Source organism: Salmo salar, chromosome ssa27, assembly GCF_905237065.1.
Source record: "Salmo salar chromosome ssa27, Ssal_v3.1, whole genome shotgun sequence".
Taxonomy (NCBI): Eukaryota; Metazoa; Chordata; class Actinopteri; order Salmoniformes; family Salmonidae; genus Salmo; species Salmo salar.
The window spans coordinates 8,285,233-8,306,351 of record NC_059468.1 but is presented as its reverse complement, the minus strand read 5'-3'; the positions used below and the strand labels follow the sequence as shown (position 1 = coordinate 8,306,351).

At 40.9% G+C, this 21,119-nt stretch overlaps 1 protein-coding gene across 2 annotated transcripts in view; it reads right to left on the bottom strand.

Moving 5' to 3' along the window:
• Positions 1-2,710: 2,710 nt before the first annotated feature.
• Positions 2,711-21,119, bottom strand: part of sfpq (splicing factor proline/glutamine rich (polypyrimidine tract binding protein associated)) — a 33,648-nt gene continuing 15,239 nt past the window's right edge. The window contains exons 5-12 of one of the 2 annotated variants that reach the window (XR_006762322.1): positions 20,827-21,023; positions 20,649-20,733; positions 20,456-20,570; positions 20,333-20,375; positions 20,051-20,145; positions 3,834-3,885; positions 3,442-3,546; positions 2,711-2,831 (exon numbers count right to left, since the gene is read on the bottom strand). Coding sequence is in view for 1 of the 2 variants with exons in the window: in NM_001139868.1 (NP_001133340.1) it covers positions 13,577-13,690; positions 20,051-20,145; positions 20,333-20,375; positions 20,456-20,570; positions 20,649-20,733; positions 20,827-21,023 (649 nt within the window). In the remaining variant the exon portion in view is untranslated. 2 annotated transcript variants of the gene reach the window in all.

The window sequence follows — 21,119 nt, the reverse complement described above, 5'->3', positions numbered from 1 at the left end:
TAATCGTTTTTTTCTTATTCAAAATCTGCATTCTGACTGCAGCGGTGTGGTATCAGGGGGAGTGTTTCCAGTCGTGAGGGCTTTTAGTGCCTCACTCAGGTTTCTCCTCCTATCCTCCAAGACACAAACTCAGCATTGTTCTTGCACTACATTGTAGTTACACAGTGTCCCAAACAGAAACATATCCTCGTACACCTGAGATTTATAGAGGAAGACTTCTGTTATCAAAGCATGCTGTGTATATATTACCTAATTTGATAACTAATTGTTGGGAACTATACAATTTGCCTACAGAAGTTAAATCGGGGCAATTAAATACAATTTCCAGACGAATCAGGAAATAATCATCTTTCCTTTCCTCATTATCTAATCAATTCAATGTATGATGATACTAGATTATGAATCAATATCAGGATATATTTCAGATACAAAGGAAACAGTTTATTACGAAGGATTCTTACACAATGTATCTTTTGAACATTGCACCAATAAGAATACAGCACAAAACTCATTTATAGAGGTCCTCCATTATATCTGGTTTGCAAACACTTACGCAATTACGTCTTCCAATAACAATAACGCATTCAGCAGCCAAGCTGCTGGTTGCATGGGCCCCAGGCTGGTCCTAGTATGAGTATCAGCTTACCTGAGTGGAGTCGTGGTGGTCTGCCTGTGCGAGGCTTTAAAGGCAGCTAGGGAAGGCAGTCGGACACTGTCCCTTTGTCGTGTTCCATTGCGCTGAGGCAGTGCGAGCACAGAGTTGGACTTGAGGTAGGTTCGGACTAGAGCTCTGCTCCTCTGCATGGCTCTCTTGTGCCATAGCCCACCACTGTCCAGGCTGAGGCCAGGACGGGCTCCGGCGGTGCTCATGTCTCCCCCAGAAACAGCAGACTGCACAAGCCCGTCTGTGTGTGCACTGGCGCACCTGGAGGTGCACGCAGCCAGGTGAGGCTGATCAATGATTCATGTCCATTAAAGATGCATCGAGGAGGCAGGCCAGGTGGACGCCACCGACTTTATACCCTCTCCCCATTTCCTTCTTCCAGAGGTCAACTTACACAGATAGCAGGGAACAGGCAGGGGCATTGGAGCTAATGTAATGTAGGTTGACTTCAATATATCCCATTATTGCTGTTGCCGATTTAGCAGTCAGGGTTTGTAATAGACTCATCAATCCCTCACCCGAACACCATTCCAAAGCTGCTTTTGTTAATATTCATAACATTAAATATAGTCTGTTGTGAAACACATCACTTGGGTACTGGGCTGCAGAAGGATCTGATGATCCACTCATAACTTTGTGTTTATTACGCAACAAAAAAGTGTGTGGAGCAATAGTGTATGTGCGCCATACTTCATCTCTATTCAAACTTGAAAGTAGTCAAATTGCAGAGCAGCGTGATAAAAATAGCTATTATTTTTCAAGTAAAATGTTTTGTTCAGATGAGAAACTTGGAAGCATTCAAGTCAGAGCAATGACTAAATCTGCTTCATGTTGAATCTGAACAAGAGTCCTATACCACTGCTTTAAGGTTCTTTAAATTAATGGTCATACAGCACATTCGGACAGTAATCACACCTCTTTTCCCACATTTTGTTACAGCCTTATTCTAAAATGTATTAAATAAAAAATGTAATCCTCAATCTACTCACAAAACCCTATGACAAAGTGAAAACAGGTTTAGACATTTTTGCAAATGTATTAAAAACAGTAGTACCTTATTTACATAATTTAAATACATTAGCCTTATTCTAAAACTTGGAAAAAGGCATCTGAATATTTTCAAAATGCCCCATGTAAGAATGATTAGCATTTCCTGCTTAGTGTACAGTTGATCTTTATGAATGCAACAACTACATCAGAACAGGAAAGCAGTCTACGCGAGATATACCAAGAACATTTCTTTGGTCATCTTGACATGTCTACTATAAATAATCATGTTCAAATATTTCTAGAGCATGAGCTTTGGGGATATTTTGGGGCAGTGTTCCTGCCCAACTAACGATAGCCTTACAGAGGAGACAAGTGCCAGGCTGCAATGCAGGCCAGACAGCTGCCCCACATTCTCCATGCCTTCTGTTCCCTCAGTTTCAGCTTCCAGCATGGTGCCCCTTTCGCTGGACCATCTCCAGTGTTGACAGCCAACCCACAGGATACAAGCGTGATCCAGCACAGGGAAACATTGTACCTTGCCCTTAATTGTAACTGGACAAGAGGCTTCCGAGACAGGTCAGAATAGGGGCGTCTCAGTGAGTTTAAAAGCTTTGACACACACACACACCTTAGAACAAGCTAAATAGGTCTACCAAAATCTACTCATGGCAGAACAATAAACATGTTAACTTTCATACTTGGTGATAATGGTAGGAGAATTTCCATGTTAAACCTACACATTTAAGTTCAATCAGTTCTATTCAATTGTTGAATAAGGCAAGGTGAATACCAGAGGCAGTACTTTATTTTACATTGACAATTAATGGCACTTTTATTATGGTAATTTAACAAGCGCCACTAGGCACAATTTAGTACCAATTGTGTTGAATTGTAAGAATATTGAATTTGTGTGGTAAACTCCAGTGGAAACAGTGCCGTAAAATAAAGTGTTAGCAGTGCTATTAGATGGCCATAACATCCCTGTGGATAGTAGTCAGATCTCTAGAGATGCACTAGAACAATTACAGGTTTAATCAAAACAACTGGACAAATCTCCAAGTTTAACCTTTTATTGCAATATTGTGTGCAGAAAAAAAAAAAAAAATCTCCTGTTGAACTTCTAGCTTTTCTGCTGGTTGGATGCTGGGGCGGCGTCATAATTCCCTTCCGTCCGGTTCTTATGGGAGAGAAAATATGAAAAATGTATTGAGTCGCTACAAATAATGTCATCCATTGGAAATGATCGACAAACATGAAATCAAGCAATAACAGCGCAACCACTCGGTTTTCCCAGGCTGTCTCCCGTCCCAGCACTAACCAGGCACGTCCCTGGCCACAAGCAAAAAAAAAAAATGTTTAACCCAGTTCTCTCCCCGAATTACCTCCCTTGGCTCATCTCTTTAACTTCTCAATGGGCTCGGAAGAGGCGACGGTCGAGTCATGCGTCCTCCGAGACATGACCCGCCCGGCCCCCTACTTACCACACTGCTCGCTTAACCCAGATGTCAGCCTCAATGTGTGGGAGGAAAAACTGTTAGACTGAAAACCAGAGTCAGCTTGTCACAAGGAGTCACTAGAGCATGATGAGTCAAGGAGAACCCCACCAGCCAAACCCTCCCCTACCACGGACGGCGCTGGGCCAATTGTGCGCAGTCCTATGGGGCTCCCGGTCACAGCCGGTTGTGACACAGCATGGGATCAAACCTCAGTGCTTTTGACCACTGCGCCATCCAGGAACCCGCAACCACACCATTTAAACTAACATGTTTGAGAATAGTTCAACCAACCTGCAGATCCATTTCCTTGCTTTAGAATAGACCACATCCTTGTTTTAGGATGGACCAGAGGCGCCCCTGCTCAGGTTTGAACAGACATCAGTCTCTTCAATTAACCTGCAACAAAAGAAAAACATAAGTCAACAACTTCCACTAACAATGAAGCAACATTGTCAAAAATCGGGGGGGGGGGGGTCTGGGTGTGCACTCTCCCCCTCCCCCTAAAAAAGAAATCTTGACAATCCCCAAAAATATTTCCATTTGTTTAATATGAGCACTTAAGAGATTAAAGGCTTCAAAAAGGTAAACAATGTCTTAGCAACATTAAATCAATTCAGACTAGTGTTTGCCCTTTGGTGCAATGACTAAAAGGCTTCCATCTAGCCCCTCTGCAGGTAGCTTACCATATGTTAAACCAGGAGCAGCTCCTCAGCCTCCTACAATCACTCGAGGCCCCTGCAGTAAGAGAGAAACAATGAGCTCGAAGCTAGGAATTTGGGAAAGTTATCCTAAGACACTACTACACAAATAACTGTAGATATGAGTGCTAAACTACAGGGATGTAGAGGACTTGAAAGTGTAAAAAAAAAAACCAAAAAAAGAGATTAGGCTTTTTGGAATTTAAAGTACAGAAACTATAGTACATGCATGCACTAGATGTAAATGACTGATTGTATAAAATGTTAAAAGAACTTGTGCCAATTAATGTCAGACATTACAAATCTTAAAAAAGTAAATTTTGACATAGTTAGGTATGTAGGCTACGTCACTTTATAGCAAAAATTTTTGTAACTCCCGAGGGAACAGGCAAACGCTTAAGAGCCATGACACCAATCATGCAAAAACATGAGGACTGAAAACAGTTACAAAGCAAGGTAAGCTTGACTTGGTTGACACTGGAAAAGTATTGTTATAGCAAACCCCCAAAACGTCAGGAGTTGCACCTATGAAGACGCTTTCACCTTATACATCATGATGGGCATTTGCGACGTCGGTCTTGCAGAACGAGTTTGGAAAAGGCATTGCCCTTCCAGTAGAGACCCTGAGGCCCTGGAGGGTAGTTCTGGCATCACACTCTGAAGGGGATACGGAGAAGCAGACTGGCCACTCAAAGAGGAGACTCCCAAGGGGAAATGGATCACAGTGCAGACAGACACACTCGACAGCCCTAGGGCTGATTTCACTGCTCATGGTAGTTCTCTACACAAGACGCTTAGTCCAAGATATCCAACACTAAGTTTGCTGCATGACACACCGTTTACATACAAACTGCTACACCAAGGAGGTTGGCACAGTCCTTGTGAACTGAACCCTTTACGATTGGCTGGCTGGTCACTGGCTTGAGAATGTCACTGATATAAGACAGGAGGTTTGATGATACTTTGAAGCATGAAATGCGCTAGGGCTGTCCCCGACAAAAAAATAGATATAAAATTGGTCGACCGAGAGTAGTCTGTTCTTTTGACTAATCAATAGGTCAAAATAAAAAATGTGTATTTTCCCATATATAGACATCCTGTGTTTTAATCAAATCAACTATATGCACTGAGCTTGTCTGATGCTTTAAGCACACTGTTGGATGAAATAATTAAGACAAATGACTAGAGGGACTCCGACCACAATTGATGTGATTGTGCCGGGCGGGGCTCCGACTCGTTGCGCTCTATAAAAAAAAAGAAAAAGTGGAAAAAAAGACCGTTTGACGAGCACCCGTTGTGTCCACCTCCCTGCTGCAGCGACCACCACAGAACAGTGTTTAGCGCACTCTCCGTGTTGCTGAAGCAGCAACATAATTACAGCTATTTCTGAATGAAAAGTTCAGTTACCCAAATGTTTAGGAAAAACATTCCCCATTCCCTCAACCCTTGCTCTCTTTACGTGACACACGTAGGCCTATGCATCGCATGCACGTGACCAATGGGGCATGACCTATAGCATATCATAATCACATCAATAAATTGGTTCGAAACTCCGAAGTCCGTAACACGTGTGACAGCAAAATGGATGCAGAGCGCGTGACAAATTAACTCAAAACATGAATGTTTACTGGTTGCTCAGGTAAAAGGGGAAGTCAGATGTGTGGAATAACTGAATAGTTGTGGAAAATCTTGGCGATCAGGAAAAGGAATGGAACGAGCAAGCGCTGGGTGCATATTATGTGTGCCAAACAGGCGCGGGTAGATTCCACATCATTTCTGACCGTTTGGAAAAATGTAAACACTAAAACCAATATGCATACCGAAAGTATTGTTTTTGTAAAGCCTTTTACAGCAAGACTAAAAACAGTCGCATGCATTTGTGAATGCAATTGCCGAAATAGAGCAGTTTATTTAATGTTTAGTCTAATTATTCAACGGTCGCTTTAAAAAAAAAAAAAAAAAACGAATTTAAAAAATACGCTTCATTGCATTTAAAATCAGAATGACTCGTATGCTGTGTGATGACATGAACAAATTAATGATTGGTACAGTAGCGTATATAACTATTGAAATATAGACCCAAGTAAATTACGGTATTAAGACGAAGCAGGATGCACTCTTAGGCTTACAGCTTGATGGTGGTTATACAAGGCTGTTATACTAAGCCGAATGATAATGACATTACTTATTATAATCATCATAATAATATCAACAAAAAGGAGGGTTATTATACATCATTTGACAATTTGGAACAATGTATACACTAAATAATACCAAAGGCTGTTCTAACAAAAAGTGTAATGCCTTTATTACAGCATAGCAAAGATTAAAAACAGCCGAATTTGTGAAATTGCTTATTCCAGGCTTGGTGCTCACAGAATCAGTAGGCTATTATTCAAACAGGCTACAGAAGCATGATCTGTCATGCACGTACGTACGTACGTACACTACCGTTCAAAAGTTTGCGGTCGCTTTGAAATGTCCTTTTGTGTGTGTGAGATATATCTATCTATCTATCTATCTATCTATATAAGCTAAGACACAATTAGGCTATTGATTAAAGACCTAATTAAGTTGGGGTTTCCTCTCACTTTTCATAGACAATTATGGCAAGGGCTGTTTTGTCACCTTCCTCTGCTGCATTTTTCCTCAACACCAATATGTTTAACTTCTCTATTATGTACAAAGCAACATGGTCTAGGAAAAGGCGGCAATTCAACAATTGCACACACTGTATATGGACTTTCCTATTGTGTTTGTGTACGTTTGTTTATTCCATGTGTAACTCTGTTATTGATTGTGTCGCACTGCTTTGCTTCATCTTGGCCAGGTCGCAGTTGTAAATGAGGACTTTAACCTGGCCTACCTGGTTAAATAAATCAAATAAAAACAGAGCACTGATATTTCAAAACCGCTGACAGCGACCGCTTGCAAACGAGGGAGAAAGCTCATTTGTTAAAAAAATATTATTTTAGTGTTGCACCATTGTCCTTAACCGTATACAATTTCAGTAGCACATGTCTTAGAGTGATAACTGAGCCATCACCACGGGCCCTCCACAATGAATTAGTCCACTTAGACAGGTGTCTTGTACACCATTAACTTATTTTTCTTTGCTACCGCTCAACTAAAGAAATCTCGGTCAATATACACGGTCTATCGACCAAACTAAATCGACGACATGGGGTCAGCCCTAAAATGCACAAGGGAAGAAAAAAAAAAAAAACAGGCTGCCATTTTTGGACGGAGTCATAGGTCTTTCCAAAGCACAGGAAAGAGAAACAGTGCCTTCTTGTGTACGGTAGTTGCCACACTATAGTATCACGTAAGGTGACCAAGTGCTCTTTATGAATATCTAGGTTGTGAATGACCCAGATAGACCCCAAACCCAGTCCCCAGACTGTCCACCCGCCCAAGAATAGCTCAGTGGATTAACGCTTGAAAATGACACGTTCTAGTTGACCTTTGGTGTATTGCTAAGTTACATTCTACAAAAGTAGAGGCTGTTCCCAGCCTAGACTCAGTTGTCAAGTAGAAAATAAAAATCAACAAGCTCATGTTGGTCATTTCCATTACTATCTCATCACAGTAAATAAATGAAAACTGGCTGTCACAAAAACAGTCATAAGTCAAACTAAAACCTTCCTAAATTACCTAGGGGAGCAACTGAAAACGTGTAAGATCCCATAATGATGAACCGCACAACCAAGAAAATCTGGAAATTGGAGGTTGCCGATCACATATGCATCCCCCCAAAAAACTGGGCTAGTGGCGTGTGACAAGACAGGCAGGAAAGATGACTGAAAGAGCCCAAATACTAGTACAATTCATCACTCCCCATTATTTCTGCATTGAAAATGCAGTGGCTGTGTCCAAACACCTATACTTTCACCCTAAAACAGTAGGCCGCATGAGTATGCGGAAAAATAGAAGTTTAATAGTATGCAACATTTTGAAAATCGAGCACACTTTAAATCCAGGGTGTCATACTCATTCTGGCTTTGACATTAGCTGATCACTTAGATATGTGGATGAGCTACCAAAATCAACAAATAGCAAACGCAATCTCGCATGACGCATTCCCGGTATACAAAAATATGTGTTACAGTGTGTGAATTTCTTTAAATGCCAGGATGTTCCACTAATTTCTGCCCTTCATCTAGTAGAATTCATTGCACACTTCCACAATGCATTGAAACAGGGGGACTGAGTGATGGGCTATAGTTCTCATCCAGTAGCCAAACAAAAAACTAGGCTACTTAAATTGGGACGATTCAGCAACGTTCAAATGTAGGCAAAGTAGTTTTTGTTCTCCTTAAATTGAGTATTTTGTGCACAAATGTGTTTACATCCCTGTTAGTGAGCATTTCTCCTTTGCCAAGATAATCCATCCACCTGACAGGTGTGGCATATCAAGATGATTAAACAGCATGATCATTACACGGGTGCACCTGATATAATCTGCAGTTATATCAGATGCCGCAAGTGTTGAGAGAGTGTGCAATTGGCATGCTGACTGCAGGGATGTCCACCAGAGATTTGAATGTTCATTTCTTTACCATAAACTGCCTCCAAAGTAGTTGTAGGAAAAGTGCAGTACATCCAACCGGCCTCACAACCCCAGACCACGTGTAACCACGCCAGCCCAGGACATCCACGTCAGGCTTCTAATGCAGGAATGTTTAAGACCAGCCACCCGGAGAGCAGATAAACTCAGGAGTATTTCTCGGTCTGTAATAAAGCCCTTTTGTGGGGGGGTATTGGCTGGGCCTGGCTCCCCAGTGGGTGGGTCTATGTCCTCCCAGGGCCACCCATGGCTGCGCCCCTGCCCAGTCATGTGAAATCCATAGATTGCCTAATGAACTTATTTCAATTGACTGATTTCCTTATATGAACTGTAACTCAGTAAAATCATTTAAATTGTTGCATTTATATTTCTCACAGCCCTTTGGTTTCACTAATAAATATGCTGAAATTGAACCAAAGTTTGTTTGTCCTTTTGAAAATAGGATAAATGGCTTATGGTATAGGTCGAATGTGGTAGTCTGCCTATAACCATCCTGAGTAGGCATATTACGCCATTTCTGTTCAGAGAAATGTATCAAATATGAGCCATTGTCAGGCTGGAAAACCCCACCCGGCCCCGGCCCACCTACTCAGCCAGTCACGAGCCACTACTGTGTTGCGGCTGTGGCATACCGCATACTTTTTACTAAACGGTACGTGCTAAATAGTATGCGACGAGGAGTACATAGTATGCAGTTTAAGTATATAGTATGCTAGTATGGGTATTAGGACACAGCAAGTCTAAACCTCTGATAAAATGCGTTGACAATTACTCGTTAGGGGTCCTTAATTTCCAACTTTGCAGTGATATTGAATCGACTGGGCAAATATCACTTGCCAGTGTTGCACTGTAGACTTCCAAAAAAGCCAGTCCACTTAGAGCACACGTCAAGTCGAGATGAACAATTTGGTCACCAGGATGATTCACATTCCCAGACACACACACACAAAAAAAAAAAAAAATCTAGAGCTGAATATTGCTCGAGTCAAAGCTACCGTTTCTGTATTGAAAATAACTAGTCCGACTTGAGTCAGAGTCCTGTGCTCAAGTACTACGATACACCTTAGCTGCAACATTTTAGCCTAGGTCTACATGATTTCAGCTACTGTATGAAGGTTTGCAATATAGGCAAAGTAAATTCTGTTCTAATATTAGGCAAACATTGGACAAGCTTCACGAATTGCTTCCTCTATTACTTGATGAAACAGGAGGCCAAGATCAACAGTAAAGCTCCCCCCACCAACAACCAAAAGTCCCTTCTACAGGGCCAAGGAACCAAATAATGAAATGTAAAAAAACAACTGCCAGTAAACCCCTTCCCCATTGCACTTGTCATTACAGCTTGAAATAAGTCTGCAAAAGGAGTTGTGTTGATTGAACCAACATCAAGTTGTGGGTGTACACCACCATACACTATTTGTTGAGCCAGTGACACAGCAGTCCATATACAGTTTGTTTCATACAGAGACCAGCTTCAGTCAGAAACGGAAGGAAAAATACCAGATACTGCACAGGCTAAAAACACATTGCCACACGTTCACATACGGAGGGAGGAACGAGTACTGCACTGTGATTCCATTTTTCCAGAAGTGTGATGCCAGAACCCCTGTATTGTCACATCACGTCAGGTGACAGAGGAAGGTAGAGCAGTAATGTTTGGCATTTAAACAAATCATTAACAGGAAAACTTACCTTTTTAGTGGCTCTGTAAGCATACCTCTCGCTGCACACAAGTCCAGGCTCTACTGTCCACTGACTTCTGCAGAACTACTGATCCTCAACGTAACCAACTGCCGGAGCCTTTACTTGGAGCCTCTACTGTGGAATGGGGCAGGCTGGCTGTTGGACTTTATTGCACAGCTACTGCACGCCCATGCACTCAAGACACTTGACAAAGACAAGCTTCTCGCTCCTTATAGGTACGCAGGTCTCCTCAGTCTGCTGAAGGGTGACGGGGAATAAGGGGAAGTTCTACCATAGACTTCCATCGGTTATACAAGTCTGACAACTATTTCAGAGTACTTCAATAATCCACATAAAGCCAGGACAACACAAACAAAACCAACTAAGGGGTGATCTACATTCCCACTACAGGTGCATAAACAAAGCTAGCTACATTTATTTTAACCATTAGTTTGTGTCCTGATCTGTGATTCCATCTGCGAACAGTATGATATGGCTGCGTTTAGGCAGGCAGCCCAATTCTTAAAACTTCACCACCCACTAATTAGTCTTTTGACCAATCAGATGAGCTCTGAAAAGATCTGATGCGATTGGTCGAAAGAGTAATTAGTGGGGAAAACATCAGAATTGGGCTGCCTGTAAACAAAGGCCAAAAGGCTCAAATAAAGCAACCGTGGTCATTTCCTTTGTTAACATAAGATCACCAGAGATTGAGTTGAAATTTCATTTAAAATGTCTGATCTTTCTTTCCCAGTACATTGCTACTTCTAGGCCTAGATCCCACCGAGTTGACAGTAGGTCAACATGAGTATAGCAAGTTGACCAACTTGGTGAGTAGTCCAGGAAGAGCTGACTAAAAGAGTTCACCTAGAAACATACACCCTAAGAAACACTGCCAGATCCAGCCTTCTTGTTATTCAGCCATTCTGGCAAACTGGCTTCATTCATTGTCTTCCAAATCGCCTAGACACGTTGACAACACCCAGTTAGAATATTAGATGGGGTGTCAGTTCCGATTTCAGTCACAGTGGGTTGCCATTTACTGTTCTGTTAATCAAACAACAATTTCACCAACTGGTATCCTGTTACATTACTGAAAACTGCTGAAAACTCTTCAATAAGGCAAGACTCTTCATCAGGTTGGTCTGTGTAAGACAAGTCACGGGAGTAAACTGTATTAAGTGCGACTCAGTTAGGCCTAGGACTTCTTGTTTTAGAAATGTCTCCTTACACACGGCAATCTTTAAAGTGGCCAAACCTGTCAAAAAAGAAATGTACACAAAACAAACATACAGGAACAACATTGAATGTTTTATGGTTTACATTACTTTTGTTAAGGTATCCAATCAGTATTTGTTTAGACAACTGTTTTGATAAACAACTGAATGTTTGTAGTCATTTGAGTAACATTGAGCACAACCACGATCAATCTTTGTGCTGTAATTGTTGAGTTTGAAATTGACAAAAATACTAAGAACCTATTGAGTTCAAGTACACAGTTACTAGTGCAATTTCAATACCGATGTAAAAAATATGGATGAGATTATTTTTAAACAACTCGTAGGAGCACAAGTTTGATCTTCAATAAATAAAAATGTAACTACACGGAAAATGTTCTCCATTCTCTGTAGCTTTCTTGGTAATTATATTTTTTTTTTGTTGTTGCTTACATCGCTGACGTATCTACCCTTTGGTGTGCTTTGTCTTAAATTTCACAGATTTAGAGACCTAATCAAGCAGTCTTAAAAATCAAGAAAATTTGTTGCAAAGGGCTGGCGTTTTCATATCTCAACATCTTCATAAATGTGTGAAAGATAACCTTGACAGTTTCTAAACAATGTGCCCTAATCCTAAAAGGGATAACTTGGGGTTTTAGCAATGAAGCCCTTTATATACTTCCCCAGTCAGACGTAAAATGGTGGTCACAAGTTCGTCTCTGCGTCCAGTAGAAGAGGTCGTTTTGGGAGCAAATGCTAACTAGCTTAGCGCAAGGACTGGAAGTCCAGGTACAGCTAGCATCCTCAAAAATTCATCTTTGCACTAAGCTAGCACTGCCTCACGAAACTACCTCTAACTTTATTCTTAATGGACGTAAAATGGTAGGCACAAATTAATCAGACTCTGGGGAAGTTGATAAAGGGCTTTATTGCTAAAACCCCAAGCTATCCCTTTAATGATGTTTCAGACCTAGTTGTCCAATCTGTTCATGTGAAACTTCAAAGTGACTATAGTCAATGGAATGAATCACTTCACATCCCTGTTGGTTTATCAGAGCTTAGGCTATGAAAGACACTAAAGAAATTCAGCGAAGGAGCCATAAATAAAATGGACAAAGCGGAAGGCTGAAAAGTTCTACGATAGCTTGAAGGCTACCACTTCTCTCACAGTTCCCGTTTCTCATAATAACATGGCCATTTGAATTATGACCTAAGAACATCGGTCAAGACAGTGGCTGAAACTGGGATTATTTTGGGTAACATTCTTAAATCGTTTTCATACATTCCCGTGTATGATACATACATTCCAATTAAACAGATTGAATGATGCAATATCAAGAGACAGTGGATGAATCAAGTGCTGCTTTGAGATGTTAAATGTGGTCAAAGAGGACTTTCAACCTCTGTTCAATAACATGTAGCTGACTTGGGAACAATACACGAGCCAAACATACTACCTTTTTGTCAACGCAAAGAAAACAGCACAGTTGTCAAAAACCATAACACTTCAATTAGGGCTAGACAAAAATTATACTCTTAAAACAATTCTTAATTTAAGTCGCAAAAGTCCAAGGGCATTTAAAAAAAATAAAAAAATACCTGGAATTTTTATAAACAATTCTAGAAGCATTAATCGCGTTTGACACCAGCACTGCTCATTTCCGTTGTCAAAATTGGGCCCCAAAAGTACCATTTCTACTAGGCCTAATTGTGCTCTAAAAAGTAAACTTTCTTTATCAATACTGTCCAGTATGCATATGTTGTTCCATTTAGTTCACATGGTGATCATTTACATTATAAAGTTGCTGTTCACCCCCAGCGTCCAACATAATAAACCTCTAGGGAAAAAGGCTTGTCAACTCTTGCTGGGCTTGTTTAGGATAACGACTGAAAATTGGGTTAAAATAAACTTTAAGAAGGTTTGGAAAGAACCAAACTAGGTCTTTATTGTAAAGTTACATGGTTTTAGTTCAAATCTTAAATGGCACAAAACACAGCCATAGAAAGGTGAGAAAATTTTACATTTATCACCATTTACGACACGAGCACGATACAACTGGAAAGAAAGTTATACATAGGTGGGATAGCGCTATGTGATTACTGAGAGTGACCAATTCATCAATTTCACACTACAAATACAAAATCAAAAAGGAAAAACCTAAAGTGTAAGAACACTTTCAACTTAAATATAACAATGACTCAATGTGAAGATGTTCAGAGAATCTACACAAAAACACTGCTATGAGGGACACTGAAAAGATTTAAAAGCGGGGCTTCTTGGCAGGCCCATCAAACTCCTCACGGACCCTGCCAAACCCTTGGTTGTTAGGACCCATTGCCCCCCGGCCTCCCTGAGGGAAGTTCCGCTCGTTTCGCTACAGGGATCAACAACCATACCAAGGAAGCAGATTGAGGGGGTGAGGGGAAGGCAGTGCGATGGCACGCAGTTCAAGTCCATATTCAGGGGAGAAGTAAGGGGGGGTAGAAAGAGAGTTGGTTTTGTTTGAGAGCCATGACAAAATAAAAAATAAACAGCAGGAGGCATGTCCAAGGGAAACGTTCGTTGAAATAGTTCCAATACGCAGATCCACAGGTGCCACAGGTAACATACGGAGAAGGAAGAAAGGGTAATGTTTTCGTTAGTTATGTCCTACCGTAGTTTGCTGTGCATGCCAAAGGCTGGGCTACACTCACTCACTACTGGCATCATATGGAGCATTTAGGGGAAGCCTGACAGTTTGCTATGGCCCGAAAGCTCAAAGATTAAGTTCAATGCCAAAATGTACAGGTTGGCCAGACTGGTCAGTTGATAAATGCACTTCAGTGCTATACTTCCACTTTCTTAAACGCTTTAAAAAGGAGACTTATATCAGGCCTATTTTCCAATATAGCTGTAACCCCATTGTTGCTCGTCTTGCCTCCATTGCTTAATTACACAAGTAATACTGAACAACTACAGTATTGCTGGTCTTCCAAATGGCAATAAAAATGGGAAATATATTATTTTAATCAATGAGCCTACATCAAGTCTTGCCCAGTTGTTAAACTTAACTTTCATGGCCTTAGTAAAAAAACTGAACATAAGGCGGGAATGAATTTCACATTACAAACTACAAGCTTGAGTCTACCGGCTCACCATAGACTAGGCCTAATTCAAATAGATGTTCATTGGCCTAATCCTGCCATGTTATTTGGTTGGTCAATGCTTTATAGTGCCATTTCGCCGACCAAACCTTCTACAATTTACTATGCGTCACATATGTGTTAATATGCCGTCAGTTGGGCAAATGAGGCCAACACTGGTTAAGACTCTTTTCACTGAAGTTTCACAGCGTTTGTGGCAAATCCTGATCTAAGTTCCTGGACCAAAAAGACCTTGGTTCATTTTATATATACACACACACACACACACACACACACACACACACACACACACATACAAAACGGTCACCCTGCTCCTGCACAACACAATGTTATGATTCTTAAGTGCTACATTTTTTATGTAAATGGCATGTTATAGGGTCTACACACTAGCGATTTGGCTTGTTTTTGAGAATAGTGCAGCAGCTGCAATTCACTTCCTCATTGCTCAGTCTCAGGGCATGCAAAATAAACAAACTAAAACAAATACCCAAATGTCCTTTTAGAAACAGACACTGCAAGTATAGGGATGTAGGTCTTTAGATGTTGTACACATGACATGGTATCATTCCCAACTTTATCCGCAACGTTACATTACATTTTCTTGGGACTCCAGACATTCTTCTACCAGCGGTGCTGCGCTGTCAATGTCCGTGCACTACAGGGACACGCTCGGCATTGCACAGCTGCATGGGGAACTAAACCAAAATGGATTAGAAGCCATGGGTTGGAACCCAAATTAATTCCCCAATCGTTTCGTTCTGAATATATCATTTTTTCTCTTCTTTGTTCCATTCCACTGCTCCAACCAGCAAAACCATAAACAACGGCAGGTTCATATAGTTCTTTTGTTCCTTTTTAAAACCTTCTAGCTGTAAAGTCCCCTGCAAGGTTCTGGTACCGACCAAAACGCTTATGCTTATTAATCAATCTGTGAACATAAAGGGTAAAATCTCACCTTTTAAAATGTGAGTATGTAGCATTACTACTTATTGTTTTAATTGGGATCACAGATTACACTTAATTGGTTAAACCCCTGAAATGTTTTAAATTTAGTGCGACAAATTACTTCAATCAGTGCGGATAGAGCAGCTTGCTATTGAACGGGTCAGCGAGTTAATCTGTATAGTAAAGTCGTTAAAAGCAAATTCGATTTTGCCGTAAACAGCATGGTTTAATCATAATTAAAGAAACACACTGTGCTACCAGTCACAGTGAAGGGTGCGAGATGCAACTTAAATGAGGAGAAACGGAGAGAGGATGAGGAAGCTTGCCTTGAAGCGCTGGGCATCTTATCACATGCATGATCTGAATTACGCCCACAGAACTATACCTACGGAGGAGTGGCTTCTATGGAGGGACTTTGAATGTCTGAACTTCTGAGTTGGTTTAACGTTGGACCAGAGCAAACGTTAGCTAGCAAGCTTCTGTGCGCAGTGCAGCGCTAGAAAATAAAAACACGTCTTACTTTACTGTAGTTAAAGACACCCTACGCTCCAATTCCTGGTTGCTAAAAGCCTAATTTCAGTTTGTGACAAAACAAGCAAGTACAGATAATCACTGTACCATCTAAACCGCTGCAACAAAAAAAAAAAAATTCTAGAAGCAAAAGTATTGTATTCAAGCTGGTGAACAAACCTGAAAGTAAGACGCAAAAACAAAACTTAAGAACGAGAAGCATAGATAGAACAGATCTACCGCTTCTTAGACGTACTTTCAATGAGAATGACAAATCTCTAACACATTTCTATGTTAATTCGGTAATGTCGCCCAAAAGGTTCATTACTGCAGCTTTAATAAATACAATGTGAAACGTTATATAGTACCGAACTTAACCTGTTAGGGCTAGGGGGCAGCATTTGCACGTCTGGATAAAAAAATGTACCCGATTTAATCTGGTTACTAATCCTACCCAGTAACTAGAATATGCATATACTTATTATATATGGATAGAAAACACTCTAACGTTTCTAAAACTGTTTGAATGGTGTCTGTGAGTATAACAGAACTCATTTGGCAGGCAAAACCCTGAGACATTTTCTGACAGGAAGTGGATACCTGATGTGTTGTATTACCTTTAAACCTATCCCATTGAAAAACACAGGGGCTGAGGAATATTTTGGCACTTCCTATTGCTTCCACTAGATGTCACCAGCCTTTACAAAGTGTTTTGAGTCTTCTGGAGGGAGATCTGACCGAACAAGAGCCATGGAACGATGATGTCCCATTAGACACCTGGCGCGAGTTCATGTTGGGTACCCTCGTTCCAATACGTTATAAAAGAGTATGCATTCGTCCACCTTGAATATTATTCATGTTCTGGTTAAAAAAGGCCCTAATGATTTATGCTATACAACGTTTGACATGTTTGAACGAACGTAAATATATTTTTTCCCCTCGTTCATGACGAGAAGTCCGGCTGGCTTAGATCATGTGCTAACAAGACGGAGATTTTTGGACATAAATGATGAGCTTTTTTGAACAAAACTACATTCGTTATGGACCTGTGATACCTGGAAGTGACATCTGATGAAGAGAATCAAAGGTAATGGATTATTTACATAGTATTTTCGATTTTAGATCTCCCCAACATGACGTCTAGTCTGTATCGCAACGCGTATTTTTCTGGGCGCAGTGCTCAGATTATTGCAAAGTGTGATTTCCCAGTAAGGTTATTTTTAAATCTGGCAAGTTGATTGCGTTCAAGAGATGTAAATCTATAATTCTTTAAATGACAATATAATATTTTACCAATGTTTTCTAATTTTAATTATTTAATTTGTGACGCTGACTTGACTGCCGGTTATTGGAGGGAAACGATTTCCTCAACATCAATGCCATAGTAAAACGCTGTTTTTGGATATAAATATGAACTTGATAGAACTAAAAATGCATGCATTGTCTAACATAATGTCCTAGGAGTGTCATCTGATGGAGATTGTAAAAGGTTAGTGCATCATTTTAGCTGGTTTTATGGTTTTGGTGACCCTGTCTTTGACTTGACAAAACATTACACACAACTCTTGTAAATGTACTGTCCTAACATACTCTAAATTTATGCTTTCGCCGTAAAACCTTTTTGAAATCGTAAAACGTGGTTAGATTAAGGAGATGTTTATCTTTCAAAGGGTGTAAAATAGTTGTATGTTTGAAAAATTTGAATTTTGACATTTATTTGGATTCAAATTTGCCGCTCTTGAAATGCACCTGCTGTTGATGGAGTGCACCACGGGTGGCACGCTAGCGTCCCACCTAGCCCATAGAGGTTAACTAGCATTGAAAAAGCGAATCCATTCTTTTAAACATCTCCCTAATTTCCAAATCATGCTTTTGACATCATCAGTAGGCTACAGTATCTAACCTATTCTTCAGAGGAGAAGGACAACACACGCACAGATTTCCAGCTGGCAGGCAGATGCTGGAATAAGTTTCAATAAAGGCTTTGCATAGGAGCTTTGTTCTAATTATTGTGGGACGGGGGAAAAAATGCCCAGAACGTAAAATTACATTATTAACCAGTTCCCATGCTTTTAGAATAACGGTTCTGTTCCAGAACAGCATAGATCACTTCTGGTTCCAGTTTGCAGTCTGTTCCCTGAAATTCTTCAATTTTCTGGTTTTCGGTTCTGTTCCCTGAACCGATTCCAACCCTTGATTATAATGTTAAAAAAAAATCAGAATAACACAATTTCATGTGTACATCTGAAGACCTATACAACTACACTGAGAGCATGTCCATTTCTTAAAATACATGAGTACTTTTGTTACCATCTTTTCTGTGACCCGATATGGCACAACAAGCAATCAAGAAGTGTTATCGCAGCTTGGGTAAGTGTCAAAAACAAGCCAAAATGTACAAAATAAAAAAAGTTGTCTGGACCCTTCTAGAACATTCCATTTAAATCAAAAATAGAGATTGACTTTAGAAATAGGAAAATTCTCCTTTAAGGTGTTCTACAAATTTGCAGACAGAGCCCCCCCCCCCCCCATTTTCAGAACACTTGTTTGAATTAAGCCAAGTTATACAATTTAAAATGCCCAAACTCAAAATGAGTTATCACTTACAGGTATGTTGACCTAGGCACATGGTGTAAAAAGTATGTATTAATTGTTCATTCTATTTGGACACAATTTGCCTAAAAAAGGCAGGCTTAGGTAAGGTAGGCGTAGCCGTATCAGCCCTTTTGTTCAAACGAATAAATACTTGGCCGATTAATGGTAGTTCTACTGTGAACTTGACTAAATGGATCCTGATTTGTCATAGCTTCCATGTGTGTCGCGGCAAGACCAGCTAGTCTAGCCAGTAACATGTCTAGCCAGTAACATGTCTACTAGCCATCTTACATTCTGGGTAAGAGGATCTCTGCGATCACTGCACTAAAAGTTGGGTTCATACTGCATTGCTTGCAGTGAAGAACAGAAAAAAACGGACGTGGTGCTATCATTTAGAAATACACCAGATACGTTGTCAAACTGTACAATCCAGTATTGAATACCAATAACTGCTCACCCATTGCGAAAACAGCCAACCAGCTGTGTTGTTTTTCTGTCAGATCGTTTGCCATGTCAAAATGGCTGTGTTCCATTACATTAATTGATATATCCTTGACAGTATAACAACTTATACAAAGCACAAGCTATATCCATTTTAATGGACTTGAACAGCTTTGCGTCAGACAATTTCTAAGTTACCAACCAGACATCTAACTGGTCAACTTACTAATTGTATGTAACCTATAACACAAAAGGACATTAATACACCTGCCTGCCATAGGCCTAATGTGGATGCCTTAATCACATTCTGGGCATTATTTCACCCACAGGGTACAAATAGTACAGGTATCCAGCAAGCAGTCCCAGGGCAATGCCTGTCACCATCAGTTATTCCTATTGTGTTAATCAAGTTGCACTAAAAGAGCTTACTCATTAGCTTAATGTTATGTCAAGAGACATGTTTGCTTCAAAAAGCAACCTGCACTAAAACCCCTCATTTGAATTGCTTGGACAAGGTGGTGGCTGGGAAAATGTTAAAACTGCCGCCACGCCACAAGAGAACATCGCAGGAAGTTCACTTTTCACACTGAAGCCCCGAAAAATACTTCCAGGTTACACCGAGACACCATCTACACTATTTCATGTGATCGCTTGAAGTTCAATGACAGTATGGGAAAGTGTTTCAACTAAAAAGGTTTTCCACCAAATAAAAACGCTGCCAGGTGACATCTTTCCACTTGCCAAGAAAATGTGCCTGTCTGGCTCACACAAGACAGGGCTTGCAATATGTCTATTACACAAAGTAGGAGCTTTAAGAAAGCAATTCACTGGGTTTAGTACAGGTTGATTATTTTCAGCTGAAAAACAGGCTGTAAGAGTGGAGGAACTGACGGGACATGCTGTTGCTGAAAACTGCTACGCACAAATTTAATCTCGACATGGTACAGACGCCTACATCGTCAGCACACAAGCTTCGAACCTGGGCCGACCGGAGAAAAACCATCCACTTCACTCTCCCAGATGACAACTACAGCAACCAGTGAATGAACCCACCCCCAACTGTGCCCTAATAGTCTTCTACTCCATTTGGAATACATTACCATTTCGTTGGGCATCATGGCTCCCCCAGGACTGGGTCCCCCCATGCCTTGGAGTCCCATGGGGAACTTCTGGTTGGGTGAGCCAAATTGATTGTCTAGTAGGGACAACATGTCAAACATTACAATGAGTCACGGCAGCCCTTAGGGGGCAATGTTGTCATATATGTTTATAAAGCAGTCTCAAACTTCTTACTCTAATTTCAAAACAAGCTGAAAATAACTTTTTTTTTTGTTTTTATTTTTTTTACAAAATCATTAAAAATATAAAGATTCACAACTCACCAGCCATGCCCATGGCACCACCCTGAGTCATTCTCATATCCCTCTGTGAAATCAAAACCGTAAGAACACCTCAAATGCAAATGTCAAGGTCTGAATGGTGATATGGTACTCTGCTCAGCTTACATTGTCCATGAAGTTCCCACTTCTGTAGGCCTCCTCCCGCTTGCGCCGGATTTGCTCCTCAATCTCCCTCTGGCGGAGCGTCTCCTCCTCACGTATGCGACGTTCCTCCTCCTGCCTGTAAAGCACACTGCCACGTTTTAGTAACACTCCAATAAATTGTGTGTTAAACAGTTATTCAAACAAGTTTCAATACCTGAGCTGCATCTCTTTCCTCTTCTGCATCTCTGCACTGTGCATCTCCTCCATGCGTCGTAGCTCCTCCTCACGCCTCAGCAGATCTAAAACAGTGTACGAACATACATGTAAGACACTGCAACATCTAACTAGCCTTCCATTTTGAGAAGTGGTTGTCTCTGTCCAGTTAAGCTTGCCTTGGCGGATCATGTTGGCCTGGTGCACATGGAAAGCATCGTCCATCTCGCCCTCCAGTTTCTCGCGGGCTTCGCGGATGTTCTTCTCCACTTGCTGGCGCTGCTGCTTCTCCATGTCGTCCAGGGACTTCCAACGCTTAGAGTATTCAAACTCAAACGTGCCAGGACGGGCAAACCTGGGTGGCTCCTCCCGCTCCCTGCAGGTGTTCGAATAGAAACCAACTTGTAACCAAGACATACAACAAAAAGCAGTACTTAAGAGGGGGTAATCATTTTCTGAAAAATCAACCACA